Source organism: Musca domestica, unplaced genomic scaffold (genome assembly GCF_030504385.1).
Source record: "Musca domestica strain aabys unplaced genomic scaffold, Musca_domestica.polishedcontigs.V.1.1 220, whole genome shotgun sequence".
Taxonomy (NCBI): domain Eukaryota; kingdom Metazoa; phylum Arthropoda; class Insecta; order Diptera; family Muscidae; genus Musca; species Musca domestica.
In genome coordinates, this window is record NW_026712263.1 from 206,247 (window position 1) to 223,224 (window position 16,978).

The window sequence follows — 16,978 nt, forward strand, 5'->3', positions numbered from 1 at the left end:
AATAGATCTGCAAAATGGTTCTAGAAATAAATATTGCTTAAAATCCACAATTATAGATCTGAATGCCCCTTAAAAATACAGGGCGTATTTGTTGAATGGAATATTGCGATATGTTCAGCTCACGAGCCATTTTTCGGCCACAGCATCGAGGGTTTCGATCAAGTCGCTTCTTTACTTTTCTTTCTCGAATTTTGCATGAAGAAATCACATTTAAAACTTTGAGGGTCTTCCTTTTTTAGATCTGTACTAGGACTTCTGAGGGTCTTTAAAAAACTCGTCTCCAAATTCAAGTTTTTAGATCGAAGAGGCCTTGAAAGACTACTCTTTAAATTGAGACATATCTATCTCCAATGGAGCTTCAAAAATTATTCGTTAAAGTTCCGCAATTGAAGTTGCGATTGTCCTCAAATATTTTTACAAAATGCTCTTATTTCCTACAATTTATCATTGTTCTTGAAAGGTCCGTAATTGCAGTTCTGATTGACATAGAGAACAATCTGATCGTCTTTAACAAAATTACGTTTCAATTCACATTTGTATCTTATTTTGTCCTTGAAGAAATATTCTTTAAGAACAACACGATTGTTCATCTAATGGTCGTGAAAAAAACTATCCTTCAAACTCCATAATTATAGGTCGAAAGCCTTTTACAGAAGAAATCCTCAGTTCCTGCAGATCGGATTTTTTTTTAATAATTACTGGCTTTTGTAGAAATATTAAAAAAGTACTCGGTCATGGGTTGTTTTTTCTATAGGAAAATTTTTCGGTGAAAGGATACACTTTTTTTTAAAGAAAAGACATCCTTAGTTCCCAAGACAATTGAATTATCTCCACATAAGAAGTAATTAATTTTTATAAAAAATTGTTTTTTTATTCGAGTTTAAATATTAAACTCACAATTCTCATTATGGTATGAACTATTTAACTAATCCTCTTAGTGAGAGATACCAGTGTGTTCCTTGATCCATTCCAAGTAGCTGGTGACACGGGTGAAGGCAGCTGGGTAGCCCTTTTCGCAACCGGCAGCCGAACCGAAGGAAGTCAAACCAATTTGGACGCTGTTGGATTTCAAGACCAATGGGCCGCCAGAGTCACCGTTGCAGGTCGACACACCATCGGGAGTAGAGACGCAGATGTTGGAGGCAGTGACGGTGGTACCGAAGGTGGCCTTGCAAACGGTGTTGGTGATGACCTTCATTTCGGCGTATTGCAAGTGAGTGGCGACACCCGAGGCAGAGTCGGAGGTACGGCCCCAACCGGAAGCGATGACGGTATCACCGGCATAGGTGGAGTAAGAGCTGGCAATGGCGGGCAATTTAACGGCCTTGATCTTGCTGGTGTAGGTGACGGAGGGGATCTTGATCAAAGAGATGTCGTTCTTCAAGGTCTTGCTGTTCCAGTCGGCGTGGATGATGATATCGTCCTTGGTGACCTTGTGGGTGACTTCGGCGGAGGTGCGAACGGTGGCACCCAAGTAGACGGTGATGGAGGAGATACTATAGGGCAAAAAAGAAAGAAATTAATTAAAAAACCTCGAAAAAGTTAATGTTTTAAATTACTTACCCATCTGTACAGTGAGCAGCAGTCAAAACCCATTGGGAACCAATCAAGGAACCACCGCACCAGGCCGAAGATAAGGCGTTAACCTTCAAGGAAAGACCAACTTGGTAGGGGAATTGGCCAACGGCGGCATCATGACCATTGGTAATACGGCCCTCGGTATCAACCAAGATGTCACGGGGTTCAATAGCGGCCCCAGAGACGGTGGCCAAAGCCAAAGCGAAAACAATTAAGAATTTCATATTTTTCGAACAGCGAAATACGAACTGATTTTCGGCCATATTCTGGGGTGGGTTTTATACTAAAAAAATTACCACATATTGGCCACTTGAAAAAAAACTTGCTACTTTTTTTTGGGTGATAAGATATGATTTTAGGCCGAATGGCGCGGGTAATAGTTCAATTTGTTTTTATTCATTTCCTTTTTTCAATGAAGATCCTATCTTTAATTATCACTGGGCATTGTTGTAAAACTTTCCAATTGATTTGGTTTTAACTGGAATTTTTAGAATTATCTTGTCTTAACTTTTCCTAAACCATCAAAAAACGCGTGGCCTGTTGTAATTGGCAAATTATCTGCAAATATTGCTTTTTTCTTTAAATAATAGAACGTAGAAGGTAGCGGATTATTATGCAAGTTTTATTTCAAGATTATTTGCAATGTGACAAAAACATAGAATTTTGACCACTACTTGGAATTTGAAATATCCGCAGATAATTCTGAAAAAAAAATTCCTTAAACACCGCCCAAAAAATAGCCAAAAAGAAGGACCTGAAATGGCTAAAAAATCGTTGATTTTTTTAAGAATTTGTAAAGACTTGAAATGGATCAATAAACGTGGATTTTTTTAAAGACCTGAAATGGGTCAATAATCCTGACCTGAAATGGCTAAATATTTTAAAGAATTTTTAAAGACCTAAAATGGGTCAATAAACGTGGATTTTTTAAAGAATTTTCAAGGCCTGAAATTGGTAAATAAACGTGGATTTTTTAAAGAATTTTTAAAGACCTGAATAAACGCGGATTTTTTAAAGAAATTTTAAAGACCTGAATAAACGCGGATTTTTTAAAGAATTTTAAAGACCTGAATAAACGCGGATTTTTTAAAGAATTTTTAAAAACCTGAATAAACGCGGATTTTTTAAATAATTTTAAAGACCTGAATAAACGCGGATTTTTTAAAGAATTTTTAAAGACCTGAATAAACGCGGATTTTTTAAAGAATTTTTAAAGACCTGAATAAAAGCGGATTTTTTAAGAATTTTTAAAGACCTGAATAAACGCGGATTTTTTAAAGAATTTTTTAAAGACCTGAATAAACGCGGATTTTTTAAAGAATTTTTAAAGACCTGAATAAAAGCGGATTTTTTTAAGAATTTTTAAAGACCTGAATAAACGCGGGTTTTTTAAAGAATTTTTAAAGACCTGAATAAAAGCGGATTTTTTAAGAATTTTTAAAGACCTGAATAAACGCGGACTTTTTAAAGAATTTTTAAAGGCCTGAAATGGGTCAATAAACGTGGATTTTTTAAAGAATTTCCCAGACCCAAAAATCTACAATAATTGGTCTTGGACTCCTTAAAAAAATATTTTAATCCACCCACAACTATTAATCTGTTGGTCCTCGGAAAAAGTATAAAAAAATTCCCACGAGTATTGCCCTGGAAGTGCTGCAACAAAGTCAAAAGCCATAATTTTTATTTTTTTTTTTGAATGAAAGCAAAATATGTCGGAGATAGCATCAAACTTTAGAGTGAATAAGTTCAGATTTGTTCGAATTGGTCAACTTTGGCACGAATTATAGCCTTCAAACGGCCAATGAATGAAATCGTCACACGCTGCCCGAATGTTGTTCTGCGGTATTTTGGCCCATTCCCAGCGAAGCGCTTGCTTGAGGTGATCGACACTTCGGCTGTTATGGCGGCCCACACCATCACCATGGCCTTGATGGCGTTTGAGTTATGGTGGCTAACCGAAGGTGCACATTTTCAGCTGACCTCTTTGGCAAGTAAACAGGATCATTTTGTTTGTTTACAAACTGCTGGACAGCGAATGTTTTCTTATCGGAGACGGAGAAAGGCAAATTCGGCAGTTCACCACTTTTGGCCAAGCGAAGCAACTCTTTAGTTTTTTGGGTCTATTTTCTTTCAGTTGCGGTGTAAGTTCTTGCACTTTTTGGAATTTCAATTTAAAAAATTCCTGGAATATTGTTCTGCTTCAAGGTACGATATTTTATAATTAATAAAAAATTACGTCAAAAAAGCGTGGGTTGAGCTGATTACGCTAATCTCTAAAAGGTACTTCAAAAAACCCCATCCGCTTAGATATCACTGGGAAACATTAAATATGTTTTAGCTGGTCATCATCTCTTTTGTAGCCACTATCAAATCACTTGTGTTCAATTCTATGTGACGACAACTATGATAGGATCTCCTAGGCAATCTAAAGTCAATGGGTATATCTTATCAAAAAAAAAAAAAAAATTGTCACACCTCCACGGGATGTTGACTATAAATATAGCCCACCCAGGCCAGGTCAACCATCAGTTGTTTCCTCGTTTTGGCAACATGAAATTCTTGATTGTTTTCGCTTTGGCCTTGGCCACCGCCTCCGCTGGCGTCATTGAACCCCGCGACATCTTGGTCGATACCGAGGGCCGTATTACCAATGGTCGTGATGCCGCCGTTGGCCAATTCCCCTATCAAGTTGGTCTTTCCTTGAAAGTTAGCTCCACCTCTTCCTCCTGGTGCGGTGGTTCCTTGATTGGCAACCGTTGGGTTTTGACTGCTGCTCACTGTACCGATGGGTAAACAGTTTAAAGATATCCCCTTAAGATGGTATTGATTTCCTTCCTCCTTGTTTATAGTATCTCCTCCATCACCGTCTACTTGGGTGCCACCGTCCGCACCTCTCCCGAAGTCACCCACACCGTTAGCAAGAGCGATGTCATCATCCACGCCGGCTGGAACAGCAAGACCTTGAAGAACGACATCTCCTTGATCAAGATCCCCTCCGTCACCTACACCAGCAAGATCAAGGCCGTTAAATTGCCCGCCATTGCCAGCTCTTACTCCACCTATGCCGGTGATACCGCCGTCGCTTCCGGTTGGGGCCGTACCTCTGACTCCTCCTCTGCCGTTGCCAGCCACTTGAAATACGCCGACATGAAGGTCATCACCAACACCGTTTGCAAGGCCACCTTCGGCACCACCATCACTGACTCGAACATTTGCGTTTCCACTCCCAACGGTGTATCCACCTGTAACGGTGACTCTGGTGGCCCATTGGTCTTGAAATCCAACAGTGTCCAAATCGGTTTGACTTCTTTCGGTTCGGCTGCCGGTTGCGAAAAGGGCTACCCAGCTGCCTTCACCCGTGTCACCAGCTACTTGAGCTGGATCAAGACCCACACTGGTATCTCCTATTAAGTGCGCTACTTCGTGGTAATGAAATTGTAGGAATTTTTTTACGTTTCATGTTGAAACTTAAATAAAGTGTTAATATTTCATTCAAAACGATTTTGGAATTATTTGCCGAGTATGTGCTTTGGGAAGAAGGAAGTTGGTGATGCGAATTTTTTGAAAATATTTTTCGAGAGAATTTTTTAAAGGATTGTCTGAGGTATCGTTTTTTTTTTTAATTTCTTGAAAGCAGCTATAAGCTTCGGCCTTTTCAGTTGTGTTTTCCTTCATTTTCATTTCGGAGGAGTACCAGAGCAAATTTCAATTTTTTTACCCTCAACCATATGGCTAGAGAGGGTATATATAATTTGACCAAAATGTGCCTCATCCAAATAACGATTTCAGACCCTAGGTCTCTTTTGACCAAATCCCTTTCAGGATATTTGGAGTCGATCTAGCGATGTCCGTCCGTGTGTCTGTTTGGCTGGCTGGTTGACGTGCACGATAACTATCGAAGGGATTATCCGATTTGGTCCAAACTTGGTACATCGTAATATTATTATCAAACTTAGATCGAGTTCGGAGATGGACAATATCGATCCACTCCTTCTGGTACCAACACCATAAAAGGTCGAAAAATTACTGCACAGAAAGAGAAAGGATAATCCCATTTTGCTCCAGCTTTGCAACTCCTAATATTTGCATTAGTGCTAGGTCAGGTGCGAAAATGGACAATGTCGGTCCACTCCATCAAGTACCTCTCTTACAAAGTGTCGACATTTTGAATAACCAAAACTTTCATAAAATCCGAAATAAGCATCTGGTTCTCTTCATAGTTCACACATCCCATTGTTTCTACTAACTCAAGTTCTGATATGAAGATGGGATGTATCGATCCATTCCCTGTGGTAGCTCCCCCACAAAGGGTCAAAATTTTGAATAGCCATGAAGTTCATAATACGAAAAAATTAACATCCGATTCCATTTGGAGATCGGAACATTCCTTCTGGTACATCCCCACTCAAACGATCAAAATTTTTAATATCAGTGGGGCTCATAAATAGCGAAATTTTTAAATATTTGGAAAAGGGCCTTCCTAGCTATAGTCGTAGATTTTCTCTTGGATATTTTAGATTTAAATGGGCCATCCGAGCTATAATCGTGAGGTTTTGATATTTTTTAAAAACAATTTGAGTTTTTTGAGTTTCTAAGAATAATTTTTGAAGGACAAAACGAGAATTTTTTAATGGGTTCTCAGCGTTACACTTTTGGAAAATATCGAGAAATTCACTTGGTTCTGGCCCAAACTTTTATCGCGATTTTTTTAAAAATTTTTCCTTAGGAATTTGCTGAGCTAAAATCCTATTTTTATCCATTCATTTGAAAAATTAACGATACTTTCTTTTGTTAACTTCCTCTCTTTTGCCCTCATCAACATTTGAGATTATGTTTCATTCAACCATAACCACAACTTCTAACCCCACCTGGCTATATGAGAGGATACCACTTTTGGGGAAGCCTGTTTGTGAAACAAATACCTAAATATATGTTACCACATCACATTGTTGGTAAATAAGTACCGGTTTGTTTAATGGGCTATAATTTGACCAAGTTTTGTTGTGCTTCTTCCTTTTCTTCCGCCCATGTGGCTTGTGCTTGGCCACCACGGTTGAAAGGTAACAGGTGTACAACACATTGAATATGTGGCATCTTGTGTTCCACAACAATGACCGGATCAAATATCAACCAAAATGTAGGCCTTTTCTACAAACGGTTTGAAAAAGGGTGTTGTGGCGAAGGGATGGTGGGAATTCACGCGGAAATGGAAATGTTTTGGATGTTTTCTTGCGAGTAAAGAGGACTCCATTGCCATATGGTTTGAGAAGACTTTCTAGTTTTCTCGCTGTGTAAGACCTCTTGAGAAGCTTTCGTAAAGGGTCCTCTAACTTAAGAAGTCCTCTTTCTAAAGAATTCCTCTTGAAGGGACTCCTGTTTATAAAAAAATCACTTAAGAAGCCTACTGTCTACAGACGACCTCTTGAGAACCCTCGTATATTTTAAAGGTCTCTTGAGAGACCTAGTATATAAAGAAGACATCTTAGAGGATGTCCGTCAAGATAAATTTAAATTTAATTAGCAAAGACACAAACCAAGGTGATTTTTTCTCCGGTTCACAAAGGGTTAATAAAGAGAGAGAGAGAGAGAGAGAGAGAGAGAGAGAGAAAGAGAGAGAGGGAGTAGTAAACCAGAGAAAAATTAAAGGTAAATTAAATTATATTAGTTTTCATCAAATTTCATAATTTTCCGTACAAATTTCAAATTTAAAATGAAATCGCTAAATAAAACCTAATTAAAATTTACGTTGAAAAACTTTGAAACCCTTAACTCTACATTTAAACCGAGAATAAAATATTTAAAAATGAAGCGGTGTCGTGGCTGGGCACAAATGAAAGATCTCAAGGAGTACTTTCCGAATCTGTGGACCTTATAGTCAAAAATAATTTCAGACTTAGGATTTTTTTGCATTTTCTGAAGAATTATCGCTCAATTTTATGGAACTTGCAGATAAAAGCATCCACAGAACAGAAACTAAAAATGAAGCGGTGTCGAGGCTGGGCACAAATGAAAGGTCTCGAGGAGTACTTTCCGAATCTGTGGACCTTATAGTCGAAAAGAATTTCAGACTTAGGAGTTTTTTGCATTTTCTGAAGAATTATCGCTCAATTTTATGGAAATTGCAGATAAAAGCATCCACAGAACAGAAACTAAAAATGAAGCGGTGTCGAGGCTGGGCACAAATGAAAGGTCTCGAGGAGTACTTTCCGAATCTGTGGACCTTATAGTCAAAAAGAATTTCAGACTTAGGAATTTTTTGCATTTTCTGAAGAATTATCGCTCAATTTTATGGAAATTGCAGATAAAAGCATCCACAGAACAGAAACTAAAAATGAAGCGGTGTCGAGGCTGGGCACAAATGAAAGGTCTCGAGGAGTACTTTCCGAATCTGTGGACCTTATAGTCGAAAAGAATTTCAGACTTAGGAGTTTTTTGCATTTTCTGAAGAATTATCGCTCAATTTTATGGAAATTGCAGATAAAAGCATCCACAGAACAGAAACTAAAAATGAAGCGGTGTCGAGGCTGGGCACAAATGAAAGGTCTCGAGGAGTACTTTCCGAATCTGTGGACCTTATAGTCGAAAAGAATTTCAGACTTAGGAGTTTTTTGCATTTTCTGAAGAATTATCGCTCAATTTTATGGAAATTGCAGATAAAAGCATCCACAGAACAGAAACTAAAAATGAAGCGGTGTCGAGGCTGGGCACAAATGAAAGGTCTCGAGGAGTACTTTCCGAATCTGTGGACCTTATAGTCAAAAAGAATTTCAGACTTAGGAATTTTTTGCATTTTCTGAAGAATTATCGCTCAATTTTATGGAAATTGCAGATAAAAGCATCCACAGAACAGAAACTAAAAATGAAGCGGTGTCGAGGCTGGGCACAAATGAAAGGTCTCGAGGAGTACTTTCCGAATCTGTGGACCTTATAGTCGAAAAGAATTTCAGACTTAGGAGTTTTTTTGCATTTTCTGTAGAATTATCGCTCAATTTTATGGAAATTGCAGATAAAAGCATCCACAGAACAGAAACTAAAAATGAAGCGGTGTCGAGGCTGGGCACAAATGAAAGGTCTCGAGGAGTACTTTCCGAATCTGTGGACCTTATAGTCAAAAAGAATTTCAGACTTAGGAATTTTTTGCATTTTCTGAAGAATTATCGCTCAATTTTATGGAAATTGCAGATAAAAGCATCCACAGAACAGAAACTAAAAATGAAGCGGTATCGAGGCTGGGCACAAATGAAAGGTCTCGAGGAGTTCTTTCCGAATCTGTGGACCTTATAGTCGAAAAGAATTTCAGACTTAGGAGTTTTTTGCATTTTCTGAAGAATTATCGCTCAATTTTATGGAAATTGCAGATAAAAGCATCCACAGAACAGAAACTAAAAATGAAGCGGTATCGAGGCTGGGCACAAATGAAAGGTCTCGAGGAGTTCTTTCCGAATCTGTGGACCTTATAGTCGAAAAGAATTTCAGACTTAGGAGTTTTTTGCATTTTCTGAAGAATTATCGCTCAATTTTATGGAAATTGCAGATAAAAGCATCCACAGAACAGAAACTAAAAATGAAGCGGTATCGAGGCTGGGCACAAATTTAGAAATTAATTAAAAATGTGTTGCAATTATTTTTGTATTTTCTGTATTTATAATTTGAATTCAACAATTTTTTGTCAGTGCATGTATATTACCTTCGGTTCAATTTTAACTCCAATCAATGCTCTTACTATTTTTCGAAGTTCGAATTGAATTTGTTAGATTTGATTTTAGCTTTATATTTGCTCTCACTGAGGAAAGCTCTAAAAGCTTTTACAAAAAACCGAAAAATTTAACAAATGTTCTTCATGTATAGCAGAGTCGTGGAGAGGGAGAGAGAGAGTGAGAAAGAGAAGCACGATCCTGCGTAAAGTGTTTGTGAGAAGACAAAGAACTAAGTGCGCGCTCCCAAAATGCGAACGTTACTATTTCTTTTTTTTTAGGAATTTTTTTTTGTTTTAAGAAAATGCTCCGCCAGAAGAGTGCAATCCGGTGTTGGAAAACATATATTTTTGTACACATGGGCCATTATTTCGTTTATGCTTATTCTGCACTAAGTTAATTTTACACCAACAAGTAGTAGGTTGTAGGAAAAACGTGAAAACACTTTTTTTTATTTCAAATGTTTAATTTTTATTTTCAAATTCATACTTTGATACAACAATTACTTTTTTATTTTTGCAAATTAACGTATTAAAAAATAAATAAATTAGATAAAAGAGTTTAAAATACAAAAAAAAAAACCAAAAAAATAATAATAAGTAAATCAATCCAATTGACATATATATATATAAATATATATATATATATATATATATATATATATATATATATATATATATATATATATATATATATATATATATTTCCAACACCGGATTGCACTCTTCTGGCGGAGCATTTTCTTAAAACAAAAAAAAATTCCTAAAAAAAAAGAAATAGTAACGTTCGCATTTTGGGAGCGCGCACTTAGTTCTTTGTCTTCTCACAAACACTTTACGCAGGATCGTGCTTCTCTTTCTCACTCTCTCTCTCCCTCTCCACGACTCTGCTATACATGAAGAACATTTGTTAAATTTTTCGGTTTTTTGTAAAAGCTTTTAGAGCTTTCCTCAGTGAGAGCAAATATAAAGCTAAAATCAAATCTAACAAATTCAATTCGAACTTCGAAAAATAGTAAGAGCATTGATTGGAGTTAAAATTGAACCGAAGGTAATATACATGCACTGACAAAAAATTGTTGAATTCAAATTATAAATACAGAAAATACAAAAATAATTGCAACACATTTTAATTAATTTCTAAATTTGTGCCCAGCCTCGATACCGCTTCATTTTTAGTTTCTGTTCTGTGGATGCTTTTATCTGCAATTTCCATAAAATTGAGCGATAATTCTTCAGAAAATGCAAAAAACTCCTAAGTCTGAAATTCTTTTCGACTATAAGGTCCACAGATTCGGAAAGTACTCCTCGAGACCTTTCATTTGTGCCCAGCCTCGACACCGCTTCATTTTTAGTTTCTGTTCTGCGGATGCTTTTATCTGCAATTTCCATAAAATTGAGCGATAATTCTTCAGAAAATGCAAAAAATTCCTAAGTCTGAAATTCTTTTTGACTATAAGGTCCACAGATTCGGAAAGTACTCCTCGAGACCTTTCATTTGTGCCCAGCCTCGACACCGCTTCATTTTTAGTTTCTGTTCTGTGGATGCTTTTATCTGCAATTTCCATAAAATTGAGCGATAATTCTTCAGAAAATGCAAAAAAACTCCTAAGTCTGAAATTCTTTTCGACTATAAGGTCCACAGATTCGGAAAGAACTCCTCGAGACCTTTCATTTGTGCCCAGCCTCGATACCGCTTCATTTTTAGTTTCTGTTCTGTGGATGCTTTTATCTGCAATTTCCATAAAATTGAGCGATAATTCTTCAGAAAATGCAAAAAACTCCTAAGTCTGAAATTCTTTTCGACTATAAGGTCCACAGATTCGGAAAGAACTCCTCGAGACCTTTCATTTGTGCCCAGCCTCGATACCGCTTCATTTTTAGTTTCTGTTCTGTGGATGCTTTTATCTGCAATTTCCATAAAATTGAGCGATAATTCTTCAGAAAATGCAAAAAACTCCTAAGTCTGAAATTCTTTTCGACTATAAGGTCCACAGATTCGGAAAGTACTCCTCGAGACCTTTCATTTGTGCCCAGCCTCGACACCGCTTCATTTTTAGTTTCTGTTCTGCGGATGCTTTTATCTGCAATTTCCATAAAATTGAGCGATAATTCTTCAGAAAATGCAAAAAATTCCTAAGTCTGAAATTCTTTTTGACTATAAGGTCCACAGATTCGGAAAGTACTCCTCGAGACCTTTCATTTGTGCCCAGCCTCGACACCGCTTCATTTTTAGTTTCTGTTCTGTGGATGCTTTTATCTGCAATTTCCATAAAATTGAGCGATAATTCTTCAGAAAATGCAAAAAACTCCTAAGTCTGAAATTCTTTTCGACTATAAGGTCCACAGATTCGGAAAGAACTCCTCGAGACCTTTCATTTGTGCCCAGCCTCGATACCGCTTCATTTTTAGTTTCTGTTCTGTGGATGCTTTTATCTGCAATTTCCATAAAATTGAGCGATAATTCTTCAGAAAATGCAAAAAACTCCTAAGTCTGAAATTCTTTTCGACTATAAGGTCCACAGATTCGGAAAGTACTCCTCGAGACCTTTCATTTGTGCCCAGCGTCGACACCGCTTCATTTTTAGTTTCTGTTCTGTGGATGCTTTTATCTGCAATTTCCATAAAATTGAGCGATAATTCTTCAGAAAATGCAAAAAACTCCTAAGTCTGAAATTCTTTTTGACTATAAGGTCCACAGATTCGGAAAGTACTCCTCGAGACCTTTCATTTGTGCCCAGCCTCGACACCGCTTCATTTTAGTTTCTGTTCTGTGGATGCTTTTATCTGCAATTTCCATAAAATTGAGCGATAATTCTTCAGAAAATGCAAAAAACTCCTAAGTCTGAAATTCTTTTCGACTATAAGGTCCACAGATTCGGAAAGAACTCCTCGAGACCTTTCATTTGTGCCCAGCCTCGATACCGCTTCATTTTTAGTTTCTGTTCTGTGGATGCTTTTATCTGCAATTTCCATAAAATTGAGCGATAATTCTTCAGAAAATGCAAAAAAACTCCTTAGTCTGAAATTCTTTTCGACTATAAGGTCCACAGATTCGGAAAGTACTCCTCGAGACCTTTCATTTGTGCCCAGCGTCGACACCGCTTCATTTTTAGTTTCTGTTCTGTGGATGCTTTTATCTGCAATTTCCATAAAATTGAGCGATAATTCTTCAGAAAATGCAAAAAAACTCCTAAGTCTGAAATTCTTTTCGACTATAAGGTCCACAGATTCGGAAAGTACTCCTCGAGACCTTTCATTTGTGCCCAGCCTCGACACCGCTTCATTTTTAGTTTCTGTTCTGTGGATGCTTTTATCTGCAATTTCCATAAAATTGAGCGATAATTCTTCAGAAAATGCAAAAAATTCCTAAGTCTGAAATTCTTTTTGACTATAAGGTCCACAGATTCGGAAAGTACTCCTCGAGACCTTTCATTTGTGCCCAGCCTCGACACCGCTTCATTTTTAGTTTCTGTTCTGTGGATGCTTTTATCTGCAATTTCCATAAAATTGAGCGATAATTCTTCAGAAAATGCAAAAAAACTCCTAAGTCTGAAATTCTTTTCGACTATAAGGTCCACAGATTCGGAAAGTACTCCTCGAGACCTTTCATTTGTGCCCAGCCTCGACACCGCTTCATTTTTAGTTTCTGTTCTGTGGATGCTTTTATCTGCAATTTCCATAAAATTGAGCGATAATTCTTCAGAAAATGCAAAAAATTCCTAAGTCTGAAATTCTTTTTGACTATAAGGTCCACAGATTCGGAAAGTACTCCTCGAGACCTTTCATTTGTGCCCAGCCTCGACACCGCTTCATTTTTAGTTTCTGTTCTGTGGATGCTTTTATCTGCAATTTCCATAAAATTGAGCGATAATTCTTCAGAAAATGCAAAAAACTCCTAAGTCTGAAATTCTTTTCGACTATAAGGTCCACAGATTCGGAAAGTACTCCTCGAGACCTTTCATTTGTGCCCAGCCTCGACACCGCTTCATTTTTAGTTTCTGTTCTGTGGATGCTTTTATCTGCAATTTCCATAAAATTGAGCGATAATTCTTCAGAAAATGCAAAAAATTCCTAAGTCTGAAATTCTTTTTGACTATAAGGTCCACAGATTCGGAAAGTACTCCTCGAGACCTTTCATTTGTGCCCAGCCTCGACACCGCTTCATTTTTAGTTTCTGTTCTGTGGATGCTTTTATCTGCAATTTCCATAAAATTGAGCGATAATTCTTCAGAAAATGCAAAAAACTCCTAAGTCTGAAATTCTTTTCGACTATAAGGTCCACAGATTCGGAAAGTACTCCTCGAGACCTTTCATTTGTGCCCAGCCTCGACACCGCTTCATTTTTAGTTTCTGTTCTGTGGATGCTTTTATCTGCAATTTCCATAAAATTGAGCGATAATTCTTCAGAAAATGCAAAAAATTCCTAAGTCTGAAATTCTTTTTGACTATAAGGTCCACAGATTCGGAAAGTACTCCTCGAGACCTTTCATTTGTGCCCAGCCTCGACACCGCTTCATTTTTAGTTTCTGTTCTGTGGATGCTTTTATCTGCAATTTCCATAAAATTGAGCGATAATTCTTCAGAAAATGCAAAAAAACTCCTAAGTCTGAAATTCTTTTCGACTATAAGGTCCACAGATTCGGAAAGTACTCCTCGAGACCTTTCATTTGTGCCCAGCCTCGACACCGCTTCATTTTTAGTTTCTGTTCTGTGGATGCTTTTATCTGCAATTTCCATAAAATTGAGCGATAATTCTTCAGAAAATGCAAAAAATTCCTAAGTCTGAAATTCTTTTGACTATAAGGTCCACAGATTCGGAAAGTACTCCTCGAGACCTTTCATTTGTGCCCAGCCTCGACACCGCTTCATTTTTAGTTTCTGTTCTGTGGATGCTTTTATCTGCAATTTCCATAAAATTGAGCGATAATTCTTCAGAAAATGCAAAAAAACTCCTAAGTCTGAAATTCTTTTCGACTATAAGGTCCACAGATTCGGAAAGTACTCCTCGAGACCTTTCATTTGTGCCCAGCCTCGACACCGCTTCATTTTTAGTTTCTGTTCTGTGGATGCTTTTATCTGCAAGTTCCATAAAATTGAGCGATAATTCTTCAGAAAATGCAAAAAAATCCTAAGTCTGAAATTATTTTTGACTATAAGGTCCACAGATTCGGAAAGTACTCCTTGAGATCTTTCATTTGTGCCCAGCCACGACACCGCTTCATTTTTAAATATTTTATTCTCGGTTTAAATGTAGAGTTAAGGGTTTCAAAGTTTTTCAACGTAAATTTTAATTAGGTTTTTATTTAGCGATTTCATTTTAAATTTGAAATTTGTACGGAAAATTATGAAATTTGATGAAAACTAATATAATTTAATTTACCTTTAATTTTTCTCTGGTTTACTACTCCCTCTCTCTCTTTCTCTCTCTCTCTCTCTCTCTCTCTCTCTCTCTCTCTCTCTCTTTATTAACCCTTTGTGAACCGGAGAAAAAATCACCTTGGTTTGTGTCTTTGCTAATTAAATTTAAATTTATCTTGACGGACATTCTTAGAGGTTTGGAAGATCTCTTGAAAAGCCTTCTATCCATATGATAGCTCCTGAGAGATCCTATATCTAAAGAAGGGCTCTTGATGAGGCTTGACAACACTTAACATCCCTCATAAGGGTCGTTCTATCCACAGATCGTTTTTTAAGAGGCCTCCTATCTATCGAAGAACAACTGATTGGCCTTTCATCTATGGAAACCTATTGACCCGCCTTCTATCTATAGAAAACCCCTCGAAGAACTACTGATTGAGGCCTCCTATCTATCGAAGAACAACTGATTGGCCTTTCATCTATGGAAACCTATTGACCCGCCTTCTATCTATAGAAAACCCCTCGAAGAACTACTGATTGATTCAAAGAACACTTTCAAGTTTTCTTACTGTGGAAGACTTCTCTTGAGAAGCTTTCTATCTAGAGGTCTTCTTAAGGTAAAGGACCCTTCATGAGCTCTTCTACTTTAAGAAGACCTCTGGAAGTCCTCTTTCTAAAGAATTCCTCTTGAGAGGACTTCTGCTTATCCTGTATCTAAAGAAGGGCTCTTGATGAGGCTTGACAACACTTAACATCCCTCATAAGGGTCGTTCTATCCACAGATCGTTTATTAAGAGGCCTCCTATCTATCGAAGAACAACTGATTGGCCTTTCATCTATGGAAACCTATTGACCCGCCTTCTATCTATAGAAAACACCTCGAAGAACTACTGATTGGTTCAAAGAACACTCTCAAGTTTACTTACTGTGGAAGACCTCTTGAGAAATTTTCTATCTAGAGGTCTTCTTAAGGCAAGAGAACCCTTCATGAGCTCTTCTACCTTAAGAAGACCTCTGGAAGTCCTCTTTCTAAAGAATTCATCTTGAGAGGACTTCTGCTTATAAAAAACCTTTTAAGAAGCCTTCATTAGACGCCATCAGTTTAAGAAGGTGTCTTGACAGGCCTTGTATATAAAAAAGACATTTAAAGGCCTAAAAGACCTCTTGAAAAGCCTTTTATCCATATGGTGACCTTCTGAAAGGCCCTCTAACCTACTGATTGGTCTTTCATTCATGGAAACCTATTGAAAGGCCTTCCACCTACCGAAAACACCTTTGAGAAGTCCTCTATCTACAGAAGACAGCCCCTCTCACCATAGAAGTCGTCCTATGAAGCCTTCTTTATATGAAATTCCTCTTGAGATGGCTTTTATCTATAGAGAACTCTTCAGAGCCATTCTATCCATAGAAGAAATTTTAAAAGGCCTTTTATCTGAGAGACCTTCTATGTAGAGGTCTTTACAGATCTATCTATGGAATACCTCTAGGGAAACCTTTTTTGAAAAACCACATTCTCTATCGATAGAAGAGCTTTTGAGAGACGGTAGAAGACCTCTAGAGATCTATGGAAGACTTCCTGAGAGCTTTCCTATATACGGAATACCGTTCGAGGGTCCTTCTATCTGTAGAAGACATCCTGACGTCTTAAAGGGTTTTTTTTATCGTTAGAAGACTACATGATAGGCCTTCTGTCTGCGGTTCCCTATTTCTTTTCACATATTTAGTAGACTTCTTGAGAGGTATCGTTCTCTATAGAAATCTGGCAATGCCTTCTATGGTCCTCTTGAGAAGATCTATTTCTGTAGAAGACCTCTTGATATATATAGAGGACTTCCTATACACGAAATATCTCTTGAGAGATCTTCTATCTGTAGATGACATCTTGACTTCCTGAGGGGTTTCCTATTGTTAGAAGACCTCTTGGTGGGTCGGCTTTATATAGAGGAACACATGATTGGTCTTCCAACCGTGATTTCTTCTCTATTTTCACAGATTGAAGTGATCTCTGGGGGGAAGGGGGGTAGCCATATATAGGGTGATTTTTTAAGTCAATCAAAGAGGGCTCTTCTTTATTGAAATGAGTTTTAACACAGCTCAACAAAAAATAGCCTGAAGGCGGAAAATTGCACTATCTACGAGGCCGATTGACCGGTCCTGACTGTTTACTGAACTCGCCTCCCAAAAAGGCCATTGTTAAACGTGCTGTGGGTCATGTGACGCCGTCTTGTTGAAACCACATGTCGTGTTGTCAAGCTCTTGAATTTAGGCAAATTTGTGGCAATGCGCGACAATTGAGCTCATTTCATAACCATTGAGCCAAAAATGAGCTTCGTCGCTGAATTGAAG

General features: G+C 37.6%; 3 protein-coding genes across 10 annotated transcripts in view; 2 read left to right on the forward strand and 1 right to left on the reverse strand.

The window, feature by feature from the left end:
* Positions 1 to 16,978, forward strand: part of LOC101898157 (formin-binding protein 1-like) — a 222,696-nt gene that overhangs the window by 89,070 nt on the left and 116,648 nt on the right. The window lies entirely within an intron of this gene.
* Positions 899 to 1,811, reverse strand: LOC101890330 (serine protease 1-like). The gene is made up of 2 exons (XM_020037830.2): positions 1,564 to 1,811; positions 899 to 1,496 (listed from the first exon to the last, which is right to left on the reverse strand). Exons 1-2 carry the CDS (start codon positions 1,800 to 1,802, stop codon positions 935 to 937), a joined length of 801 nt encoding a protein of 266 aa, XP_019893389.1. The 5' UTR covers positions 1,803 to 1,811; the 3' UTR covers positions 899 to 934.
* LOC131802690 (serine protease 1-like) lies at positions 4,099 to 5,367 on the forward strand. Its single transcript, XM_059123094.1, has 2 exons — positions 4,099 to 4,367; positions 4,428 to 5,367. Exons 1-2 carry the CDS (start codon positions 4,129 to 4,131, stop codon positions 4,987 to 4,989), a joined length of 801 nt encoding a protein of 266 aa, XP_058979077.1. The 5' UTR covers positions 4,099 to 4,128; the 3' UTR covers positions 4,990 to 5,367.

Excerpts from the sequence above, each read along its gene's own strand:
- LOC101890330 (XM_020037830.2), bottom strand. The coding sequence starts at position 1,802 with ATGAAATTCTTAATTGTTTTCGCTTTGGCTTTGGCCACCGTCTCTGGG. Across the intron at positions 1,497-1,563 it reads GCTGCTCACTGTACAGATGG|TATCTCCTCCATCACCGTCT; the intron begins GTAAGTAATTTA and ends TTTGCCCTATAG.
- LOC131802690 (XM_059123094.1), top strand. The coding sequence starts at position 4,129 with ATGAAATTCTTGATTGTTTTCGCTTTGGCCTTGGCCACCGCCTCCGCT. Across the intron at positions 4,368-4,427 it reads GCTGCTCACTGTACCGATGG|TATCTCCTCCATCACCGTCT; the intron begins GTAAACAGTTTA and ends CCTTGTTTATAG.